Source organism: Molothrus aeneus, chromosome 3 (assembly GCF_037042795.1).
Source record: "Molothrus aeneus isolate 106 chromosome 3, BPBGC_Maene_1.0, whole genome shotgun sequence".
Lineage (NCBI taxonomy): Eukaryota > Metazoa > Chordata > Aves > Passeriformes > Icteridae > Molothrus > Molothrus aeneus.
Genome location: NC_089648.1, coordinates 28,401,984 through 28,414,310, shown reverse-complemented (window position 1 = coordinate 28,414,310; position 12,327 = coordinate 28,401,984). Strand labels below are relative to the sequence as shown.

The 12,327-nt window shown below is 37.7% G+C and overlaps 1 protein-coding gene across 1 annotated transcript in view; it reads right to left on the bottom strand.

Moving 5' to 3' along the window:
- KIF6 (kinesin family member 6) overlaps nt 1-12,327 on the bottom strand; it is a 154,018-nt gene that overhangs the window by 50,098 nt on the left and 91,593 nt on the right. The window contains exons 14-15 of the mRNA XM_066547877.1: nt 10,287-10,389; nt 3,388-3,443 (exon numbers count right to left, since the gene is read on the bottom strand). Coding sequence (XP_066403974.1) covers nt 3,388-3,443; nt 10,287-10,389 — 159 coding nt within the window. The remainder of the gene's footprint in view (nt 1-3,387; nt 3,444-10,286; nt 10,390-12,327) is intronic.

Sequence of the window (12,327 nt, the reverse complement as noted above, 5' to 3'; positions counted from 1 at the left end):
GTTTCTTTTTACAGCCCTAATTTCCTGATGTTTTTGAAATGCTAGTGTAATTGAGAAGGGGTTGGAGTATTGTGTGTGCTTTTCACTGCAAAATACTAATATTTCCAAAGTCAGAATGAAAGAGTATTTATGACATAAAAGTTACAGCCAGATGCTGCTGTCACTATCTCAAAATATAATCGGACTACATGAAATGGATTATTATGGCCTCTGTGGTTTTTAGTTTTATACTATTAAGAGTAACTTAGAAATAATGGAAACTGATATTGATGGGATCTGTTCTTGATTGTACACAACAAGGCAGTCAGGAATGCTTAAGGAAACCAAAACAGCAATAAAAGTAAATGAAAGATCTAGTTGCAGGCTGCAGATGACTCTTATTTCTCATACCACATTTTAAGTAAAAATTTAGAAGTTTAGGAAACTTACTTAGCACCTTTAATGATCTTTTGAGTATGACTTCAATGATGAAACAGACTTAATTGAAAAAAATGTTTTAGGCTGTTAAACTGTATAAGGTAGTGTAATTGAATTGACTAAGCTGAACTGGATACAAAATTTGAATACTTCTTAGGAGGTGCTTACAGGTAGATACATTAACAAATATGTTCTAAACACAGCTGGACAGGATGAAAGGACAGATGAATAAAATCTAATATTTATATTAGCCAGAGTGCTAATTTTCACATGTTGCAGAGTATTATACAGAAAGAATTGAAGAAAGGAATTTACAGTATGATCACTTTTAAGCCTCAGACATCAGTGCATAAAAAACATCCACAAAGTAGTTACATCTGCATAATTTGCATCAATCAGAATATAGATAGCAATAAATGGATACAACACAGAAATAATTTCTTCCTTATACAATAGAACTAGAGTAAAAACTGAATGAAAATACATTTTTCCCATTTTGCTACCAAAATAAAAAGAGAGTAAGGAAATGAATTTTCAAGTTGAAAACGCTTCTCTTGCAGCTACACTTATATACCAAAACAAGACAAAATGTGCTTTGTGCAATTTTTTTTTAGAACTTTGGAGACATTCTAGCTTGATTCTTAAGGGACATTTTCAGCATTCATGTGGTCTACAACCTATTACAATTTCCTACAGGAGGCATGTAAGCATTGTCAAGCTCATGCAGCACTACTGATTTGTTACATGGCTGCTTGCTTTGTTCAAGGCATCTGTTTGGCTTTTTAGTTTGCATATACTGTTGTTGTATCACTCATGTTTCCCAGATATACTTCACTGTTTCAATGTTAACACTGAAGAATTTAACCAAAAAAGTTTTAAACAGATGTTTTAAATTGCAGCTGAATCCATACTCTACTGCACTACAGTATCCAAAGTTTTGCCTCATTGAGGAAAAGCACACAGCAATTCAGTCCAAACCAAGGGTTTCTTCTAGATTTTGCAGCAATCCATGGAAACAGAGTCTTGAGAGATGATGTCTACATTGCATTGTTATCTTATTTCTGAGAGATTCAAATCTCAAGGGACTTAGAGATCACACAAACCTTGTCCTAGCATGATGTTGCAAGTGGTACCTTCAGAACTGGCCTGTGTCCCACTGCATCTTTTACTGTCTACAACACCCTCCAAACATTTGTTCTCCCTCAGGAAAAATGCCTTTAGGGTGGCTGCTAGGCTCCTCTCTTCAAGCAGCACAGTTGCAATCCCAGATACTGAGAAAGATGTGCTTGTATGTAGCTGCTTATGGCTGTATTCACTGTTCCTGCTCTAAAATGAATTTCAACTTCCATAAGAGAAAGAAGCTTGGCAGTCAGGGCTGACTTTTGGCTACACCTTATTTAGGCTAAGGAATTTCTTGGGTGTAACATAGATGAGCAAATCTAAGAGACAGAAGGAATGCAGGACAACGTGGACTTCAAGATGGTAGCAGAGGGAAAAGAGTCCTCCATGGTATGTTTAACTTGCTTTTCCAAGTTTGCCACAGTAAAATGCCTACTTGGCAGGAGTTAAGTGAGTTTATATGGACACTGCAGAAACCCATAGTTGTGAGGTAGATATGGAAATTCTTCTTGCATGGGTCAATCTATGAATATCTATGCACAGGTTCTGTACTGACATTTATGTTTTGGCCAGCCTGACAGAGGGAAATTAACCTACTGAAAGAAGACAGGTGAATTCTAGTGTCATGTCTTACAGAAATAACCAAGGGTTCAGAAAACTCCTGCAGGAAGGCTCAGCACCTGATGTGTCTACTTCTGGAACTATTCCAAACATCAGTTGTGCTGTGGTTTGAAAACACTTTGCCAACATGGCTGAGGCTTTCTGCATACCTGACATAATATAAATATACTGCATAATATCTCTGAGGGACTTGTGGTGAACCCAAAGGTGACTGGGAGGGGAATCTGGCAATAATTATCATTCATGACCACAGAGAATATAATCATGGCTATGGTGCAAGTACAAAGCACTTGGCAGCTGTGTTGTGAGATATTTGTCCTTTCCCAGAAGTCAACTGCTATTCTAAGACATGAAGTGATGATAATGACTTCAATGCCCATGTCTATTTTGGTGCCACCCAAAGAAGGAGGAGATAGAAACTGAGAGCAAGATCTACACCACTTGCCCTGGATGCCAGATTACCTTTCAGTCTGGTCCCTCACATTCTGCATCTGAAAGGTTGAAGAGACATGGCTCACCTGAATGTGTGCAAAATGGAGGACATGGACCTGATCTCCAAGAACTTCAGGGACAGAACAAAACTGTTTAACATCTGACAAATCCTGGACAGCCTCCAGGATTGGAGTCAATTGGAGTGATTTGGAGTCGACAGAACTGCAAAATTATCTAGGAACATATCAAAGGGTGCTAAGAGGGTCAAATAAGACCTGCCTTGGGGTTGACTGTATCTATGGGTGGTTTTTGACATTGAACAATCTGAAATTGGATACCAATCATATACTGTTGGGGCCTTAGAAGAAAAAAAGATGAAACTTCCCACCAAACTGAGGTACTCCTCAAAATTTCACTAATTAATCTGTACAAAGTGTAGAGTGCTAATCCTTAATACAATCCTTAATCCATAGATATGAATTTTTCAAATTATGGTTTTGGATCCTTTTATTCCAAAATAAAATTTAAAATTCCATGTTTAATACCTTACCTTCTCTTTTTTGATAAATTTCAGACATCCTATCAAATAAAGAAGGGAACTGGTTTTTACATTGCAGTATTTGAAATAATCAAACTTGTACATAAAATTATTACTGCTATCATTGGCTTACAGTTTACCTTATTGGAAAGCTTAGCAATGCATTGACTTTTTTTTTTTAGAAACTAGAATCTCCTCCCATATATTTGAATTCTGTGATTTCATCAGCTAAAGGGAAAATGAAGTTAAAATGTACTCACTTATTTTATTTCTCACTTCATTTAATTTCTCTCCAAGGCATTTAGCTTCATCAAACCTGTCAATGCAAACATAATGATACAGAATTATTCTAAAGAACAAATAGTTCCAGAAGCTTATCACAATAAAATACAGAATTACTCATTACTAGTTTTTCATTTGTAAGTAGAATTAACTGGAAACAATTTTTCGTTAGGAGAGATTGTCTGGTCTAAGAGAAACTATCTAGAAGAGTCTTGGTCTAGACAAAGAAACTGAAGAAATCCACAAATTGTACTTCTGTCCAACTCAAAAAATATCAAAACAGAGTAAACAAATATGGCTTCTCCCTACAAAGGTGGGAGGTGAAAAAGTTTCCCCTTCTCAATTAGTCCATTTCTTCATAAGACTGGAACAAGTTAGAATTTCAAGTTCCTACTTGGGTATCTGCTCACAAACATATGCTTTCAAGGCTGAATTCCACAAGGCTAAATGGCTGAAGCTGGAGGGTGTCTGGACACTTACTCTTTCTTACATAAAAAAGGTGGAAGCCATTGAAGCTTCTGTTAGATATTAGAAAAGCTTTTTCTACTGGGGTTAACTTAGAGCCCCAAGCAGGCATTAAGGATTGCATAAATATTAAAGGAAAGAAACCCTGAAGTACCTCTCCCCTTCTTTCTCTCAGGTTCCATAATAATTTCATCCATTATTTATTACTTATTAATTCCCGAGACAAATCTCATGTTGGCTGTTGACTCTGATTCTTGTTCACAGAGAGATGTATCTGGAAAAGTTGAAGCCAGATATTTATCCAGCCTTTATTCAGAGGTTACTACCAATAATTGAATAGGTTGTGCATCTGTTGTTCAAACAGTATAGTTTATAAACCAGCACAATAACATAAACTGAAATTTGGCATGAATTTATGATATTTCATCAGATTCCATCTGTGACTATGAATCCTTGTCAAACAAAATAAGTCAGGTAAATACACAAGACTTGACTCTAATATTGAATGGGACAAAGCTATTTTCAATACTTTAATAAAAAAAAGGGTGACATTATCTAGCATTAAGGTGATATGCATAGTGATGACTGAACAATTATATTCTTAGCTGAAAAAACTTCATGTATATCTTACATGGAAACCACTCAACAGAAAAGGCTGAAATTGCCAAATCATGGTTTCTATTACCTACAAGATAAATACTCCACAATGAAACCCCAGAGCGAATTTAGCCACTAATTTTAGTGGAAAAAGCATTTTTGGCAAAGATTTCACTCTTTGAATGCAAGTACCAGTAATTAAAATATAAACATCTTGGAAAACAAATCTCTAACTCATCATGTAAGCTAAGACAAACTCAGAGGCTGTCTAATGAAAGAGACATTCAGTGAATTGAATGAGTATTCACTTGTTTTTAATTATTAGAAATTACAACAACAAGTGACCCAAGTGAAACTCATCCTTTCCATGAAACTTGCCCATAGGTACTGAAAAAACAAGTTAACTGTTAGCCAGCTAAAAACCAGAAAGCTAGGAACAAAGAAAATGGGATAAAAACAATAGAGAACAACAAAAAGCAAAGTAGATTTACATCTCATCTATAAGCTCAGTAGAATTTCACTACTGGAAATATTGTCTAAGATGGGATTTAGAGGCTTTATGCAGTATGCATGACATTGGAGTGGCACAACTGGAAAGATTTCTTGGTAGAATATTTCACCAGAAAATGGGATGCATTTTTCTCCTCTTCAGAGAAACAATCCTAAGAGAACATGATTGCATTAAGAAATAGGATATTATTAACTTCTCTGGAAGTCAGGTATAGAAAGTTCAAATTGCAGAAATCTGATTCTGTCCAGGTATCAACACAGGGTAGTTTCTTTTAAGCAAGGAAGCAGTTATTAATGCATGGAAGAAAAATGAAAAAGAATTGCTGTAAAGCTGTAGAAGATCACATTTTCTAGCTTACAAAGGCACTTCCCGTAGGCAACTTGAATTGAAGACAAATTGACTCAATTTTGTTTCACTTGAATTATCTTTCACTATATCAGTTTTCCCACTTTTTAAATTCAGAGACATTACTGAGTTACAGTATAAGCTACTGCACCTGTGAAGAGCTCTGAAGTAGTAGGTGAAAAGGTTTCTTCAAAAACAAATTTTATCTTATATATATATATATATATATACATATTTAACAAAACAAATGCTTTTCAGTATTTAATTAGTTGACTGCATTTGATCATTTTTACACCAGTAGTTACAGAAAAAATACATCTATATTTTTAAGGTATGGCTATGCATAGTCATATCTCTATGAATAATTTCACAGCCCAGGCAACAGTTGTGACCTTCACAGTGAAACTTCCAAGGCTCACTGACAGTTCACCATTCAATTACTATAAGAATGATATAATGCACACTTGATGTCTTACTGAGATGAGCCAGGGGCTCCTGAGGCAGTAGGAGCCAACAGGGGAACACCAAGGAAATACTTCAAAGGAATTAAGGTGTGTTCTAAGAAGATGGAGTGGCCAACAGCTAAGGTGCCTTTCTACCAATGCATGCTGCATGGACAACAGACAGAAGAAGCTGGAAGTCACCAGACTGGTAGAAAGCTGGGACCTAGTTGTCTTTACTGAAACTTGGTAGGGCAAATCCCATAACTTGAGTGTGCCTACCAGTGGCTACAGATTGTCTGAAGAGTCAAGTAAGGAGAAAGGGTGGTCTCTAAACCAAGAGGCAGACTGAGTGTGAAGAGCTGTCTCTGAACAATAGTTATCTGAGCAGGCTGATAGCTGATGGTAGGAATCAGAGACTGAGGCAACAAAGGGAACTGAGTGGTTGGCATCTACTACAGGATGCCTGATCCAGGGGAGCCTATTTATGAGGCCTTCATGCTTCAGCTGATGGAGGCATTGTGCTTACTGGCTTTTCCCCCCCAGAAGACTTCAAAAAAGTCAGCATTTGCTGAAAAAGTAGCATGGCAAGCAGTAGGCAATCAAAGAGACTCCTGGACTGCATGGAGGATAACATCTTAAGCAAGGGAATAGACAGCCTTACCAGAGGGACGTGATACTGGGCCAGTTGGTCAACAAAGTAAAGAGCTAATTGGAGACATCAAGATTGGAGGCAGCCTGAGCTGCTGTGGTCATGCGTTGGTGGAGTTCTCAGTCCAGAGGGATGTGGGTCAGGGGAAGAGTAAAGTTAGCTCCTAGCTCTTCAGGGAGTTAGTCAATAAGATCCCCTAGAAAACTGCCTTCAGGGAAAAAGGCATAGAACAAAGCTAGTAGGTCTTTTAAAATGTTTTCCATGAAGTGCAAAAACTCAAAACCCCCAGGAGCAAGAAATCAAGCAAGGAAGGCAAGAAACCAGCATGACTGAGTTGAGATCTGCAAATCAATCTAAAGTAAAGCAAGCAGGAAATGCACAGGCAGTAGAAGCACAGGATAACCTAGGAAGAGTATAGTGATGCTGCCTGTGTAGGGATTGGGCCAGAATGGTTTGGGAATGGCATTTTCTGATTTAGGAGTCTCACTAAATAAAACACACTTCCACTTGATCCCTGTCCAATTGGAAGCAGGAAAGGCAAAGGTTATCATTTGAGATAAGAACAATTTACTGGAAACAGCAATGAAATAAGAAAATTATTAATAATAGCAACAATATTCATAACAAAAGTGTGCAAAAGAGAAAGTTTGGAGCTTGATCCAACCACAGCCATGCCATCCAAAGTGTTCCCTTCAGTTGGAACCTGTGTTACCCCACCACTCTGTCCGCCACACTTCCCCCACAGGAAAAGGAATGCTCTTTTCTGAAATGAAAGAGGGTTAGGGTTAGGTTATCCTCTTCTTCTGCCCCTGGCCATGACATAGCATGGTACTGAATAACAACAGGGTCTTGGTTACACCCACATGGCTCCAGGCCTTGCCCCTCATGGCTACAACAAAAAATTAACCCTGTCCTTAGCCAAAATGAGTTACACTCTCATCACCTGAGCTAGGACCAAAGCCCCTATGCAGTGAGTGAGCCAACAAGTGAACTGCTTAACTCCCTGCAGTTACCACACACAGTTAGACAACATTTCCTTACTGGCTCAACCCCAAGTTTCCCATAGCAGAGACTCAGATGTCTGGGTCCTAAAAATAATTTAATTATGATGCAACAGCAGGATAACAGCTTAAGCTGGCTCCTCTGAGGAGGGACCCTGAACAAAGAAAACCCTGGATTTTTTTACCCACAGTCTAAAAGCATGAGAGTCTCTGCCCTTCATCCTGAAGCAAGGGCTACTACTGTGTCTCTAAGTGTCTGTCCACCTGGCTGGAACCACCAGGTCCCTGTGTCCTTTGTTATGCAAAGGGTCAGCGCTAGTTCAAGGCCTCTTGCCTAGGGCTCCTGCCAACCAGAGCTCAAAGTGCAGCTGCACACCAAGCTACCAGCACTCAATGTATGCAACACCACTGTGTCCAGTTTTGGAGCACAGGAAAGACATAGACCTGAAATGGGACCTTGAAGTGGGTCCAGAGCAGGGCCCTAAAAATCATTAGAGGGCTGGAATACCTCTCTTAGGAAGACAGACTGAGAGAGCTGGAGTTGTTCAGCCTGGAGAAGAGAAGGCTGCAGGATGACCATACGACAGCATTTCAATATTTAAGGGGAGATTAAAAGAAAGATGAGGACAAATGTTTTAGCAGGGGCTGTTGTGATAGGACAAAGTGTAGTGCTTTAGGCTAGATTTAGACTAGGTCTAAGAGAGAAATCTTTTACAATGAGAGGGCTAAAACACTGAAACAGATTGTCCAGAGAAGTGGTGGATGCCCCATCCCTGGAAACATTCAAAGTCAATCTTGACTTTGCTCTGAGCAACCTGATCTAGTTGAATATATCCCTGCTTATTGCAGCAGGATTTGACTAGATGACTGTTAAAGATTCCTTCCAACTCAGCCTATTCTTTGACTCTATGATAATTAGCAAACCAAGAGAATCTACCCAAAATGCCCAAAGGAAAAAAATAAGATGGCTAAAAATAAGTAATTTGTGAACCAAACACTGTTTGTGGTATGACAGAAGTGGTTATGCAACTATAAACAAAATTATTAACAAGAGAAGCCTACATATAAAGGGAAGCTATGGTAACCTTTAAACATGTGGTGTCCACACTCTTCCTGTGCAATTTGAACACTGGCTGGGTAACAGAGCTTTTGTGTAACTAGTAGTTGAGAGACTGCATTCCAAATTACAGACTGGATTTCATACAAATCCATTCTAATGAACTCGGTAAACTTGGAGCTAAGCATCTTTGCTAAAAATGACTGCAAATGGCAGGGGAAACTGCCTGTTTCAAAGTATCAAAATTCACATTAGCACTGATTTCAGCAATCAGCTGATGCCTATTAGAGAGGGGTTAAACAAGGCATTAGTATGAATCTTTGTCCGCTAAGGAAAGCAAATCTGTCATAGAACTTAGTAGATTCCACTCATCTCTATTATATATTCTGAAACCAGAAGGAAATACTGGTTTGCTTCATAGTAATAACATATAGAAAAATATGGAAGAATTGTTATTGACTAGAGGAAGGGCAGAGCATGGCTCAGAACCATATTATTCTCATGGTCATGCTGTAACTATTAAGTGTTCTATTGAATAGCAACACCAGAAATGACTGCAGTGTAATCTTTTATGCAGTGATAAGGCAGTGCAGTGGCATGATCTGATAAATTGATCAGAAGAAAGGCATTGCTAGATATCCAGTTTACATGGATAAATACTTACATACATCTAATATCTTAGCAATTTGCTTTCCTGTGGCTGAGGTATAGATCCAGATAAAAAGTTAATCAGTTCAGAAAAGTGATAAATAGCAGGAACTTGAGTAAATCACAAAGATGTGGAGATCATTTCAATATTACTGAAATAAATGAGTATAAGACTTGGTGTGCCTGAAAAAAAAGTCTTCCATGCCTGTGAAGTAGAAAATTGTGTTAAAGAAAACAGAAGAAAGCAGAAGAAACCTGGAGAAGGAGAAAACCTCAGAACAAAAAAACTCCACAAAAACCAAACCAAATGACAACATCCTACAATCAAACACTTCCCTGAACCAAATAGAAGAAAACAAGCAAAATAGCCTCAAGCAACTCTTAGGGGAAACATGTAAGTTACAAACACAGATTGAGAGATTCGCTTTTGCATCTGCAATCTCAAAGCCATGCATTTCTTTTGCAGTACTAGGAGGGTTAACACTTGAAAAGCTGACAGTGAAGCAGTACTGTTATCCAACCAACATAGACAAGTGTTGGTGGTTTAATTTGTGAGGTTTAAAATCTGTATGAAAACCCATGTTTTCAATGTTTTGCCATTATCACTATTTTCACCAGACATATTAAGTGTTTTGCCAACATTAAAAACAAATGTGGAGGACAAAAGTATTATTTCTGTTTGTGAATGCAAAACTGGAAGAAAGAAGCTAAGATCACTTGGCAAACAGGTTAGGGACACCAGACATGCATATGTTAAGCATCTCCTAGTTTACTATCCAATTCAGTGCTGAAGTCAGTAAAGCATTTTTGACAATGGAAATTGGAGTAATTGATTCAGTCCCATGGATTTTACTTCCCCATGATAATTCTTGATCATGAATGTCATTGCCACGTTGCTTCAACATGGTTGTGAAGATGAATAAAACCAGCAGGAATATGCACTAAGATTCCTCATGCTATTTTCATTTCTATCCAGACTTCTCTTCTATCACCACTCAGTGCCTTCTGAATATGAAATGTCTTAAGTAAGAAAAGGTGAAGGGCCTGTAACGAGTCCTCAGCAGAAACCTGGGATGTCTAGTGTAAAATTATGTGCTCCTGCTCAGACTGCTAATGAACTCTCAGATGTCTTCCTCAGCTGTATTTTCCTATGACACTCACCTCTGCTTCAGAAGCTGTTTGTTGTCCTCAATGGTTATACTGTCAGCATGGTCCTGCTTGAAAATTTCAAAAGCTTCCTGATATCCAAGTGACATCTTTCCTCCTGGGCCAAGGTAAAAAAAAAAGAGAACTTCTTCAGAGTCATCAAAAGATAGAGATTTTGCACTTATTTAAATCCTTTTTTAGATAAACCCAGCTAGTTAGCCCAGGGGTCTTAAAGCAAAGAGACTAAGTTTGATTTTCCACTGATTGGAAAGCATTTTTGACAAAAGATTTCTATTATCTGAAAAATTATATTTCACATCACTTCTCTAAAGTCTCAGTGCTTGAGGTATATCATTCCTCAAGATAATTTTAAATGTTCATAAGTAAAATTGAACTTCGAAAATTTAAAATATGTGAAATATTCTTAAGTGCATGCCAGAAGTATTTTCACAACAGCACAATGCAGTTTGTTTCTGTATTTCTTCCATCTGTTTCATATTGGGCCCTAAGTATACCTTGAATATTTTCAATATTCTTGGAAGAAAAAAATCAGGCTTCTTTAATAATGCATTAGCAAATACTTTTCCATACCCTTTTAGGTAAAGCAAGAATTCTACATACACAAATGGTTGGTGCCTTTTTACATCTGCAACATGGTGCTTGTTTCCTTTTGTGCACAACAATGTCAAGACTTATTTGGCATTCAAATCTTTTAAAATCATTAGAGAAAAATATTACAGTCTGTATTATTTTCAGTTCTTACTGCTGGATGATCTATACATCCAAGTAAGATACCTTGTATCTGTATTATTATTAACAAAAACATTCAAAGGCTTAGGGAGAATGAGAGCTTATGCCAGCATCTGTGTTATCACCAGTACGTATATGTCAATAAACTAGCAAGAAGAAAGGATGAGACTTGCACTTAAATAAACTATGGGAATGAAGACAGTTCAGGAACAGAAAGGAAGAGGACTCTAACACAAACTTTGTGAAGAATGCAAGATAGCTCCACCTTTAATTCAACCTCCAGGTTGCAACTTAAACTTCCAAAATTATATTCCTTAAATTGGAATTTGATTCTCTTTTGATTTTCCCCCTCGAGTCTTTCTTTTGTCCTACCCAGAAGTCTGCCTTCCTCCCTCATAGCTATCTGAGACCTCCAAATCCATTTTGAACAAGAGCTGTAAAACTCCCTAGGATTTTTGCTGTGCAAGAGTTTTCTCTATCTTTAATGCTAATAGACCAGCATTACCAGTAACATATGTGCATATGCCAGTTCTTCTCCAGGCTACCTGCTTTGTAATTTTGGTGTAAGGTTTTTCTCCTTCTCCAGGTTTCTGCAGTTTCTTCTGCTTTCTTTAACACATTTTTCTTATTTCATGGACATGAAATACCTTGTTTTTGGGGTCAGCATCACCAAGTCCTATACTCATTTACATCAGTGAAGCTGAGGCAAGAAATAAGCAAAACATGCCTAAACAGGCTGGGATGTGCAATACTGGCATGTTATCCCTTACTGATCCATAAGCTGCATTTTAAAGTAATTCTAAATATATTCTGGTGCACCTCATCATTGTATATCAGGATAAGTTCCCACTGACTGCAGCAAGATTTCTGTGATATAAGATACTGTTTATAGAGAAGGCTGGTAGCAAAAACTAGGACTCAGGGTTCAACGATCAGTAAAAGTGTAAAAAGATTTCTTTAAAATACAGAGAAAATTTTACCCCTTTTCTGTCAAAAGAATCAGGCCATCTGTTACTAATTCAAAAATTTTGAGTTGAAAATAGAACCACCGGGAATGTCTGAATGGCAAAGCCTGCAGAAATGCTCCACCCTTTCTGTATATGAAAATCAAGGAAAGATAGAGTACACTATTTACTGCTGTGTGATCCAAAAGAGCAAGAGAATTCATGAAAATATTTTTTTTCTGAGGTGATGACCTGAGAGTGTAATGTTCATGTTTCATGCTTGCCTTGTAGAAAAACAGGCAGCTTTGTGAGCAGAATTTTATAGTACATTCATCCCATCTCTAGCACTAATTTTAACATGC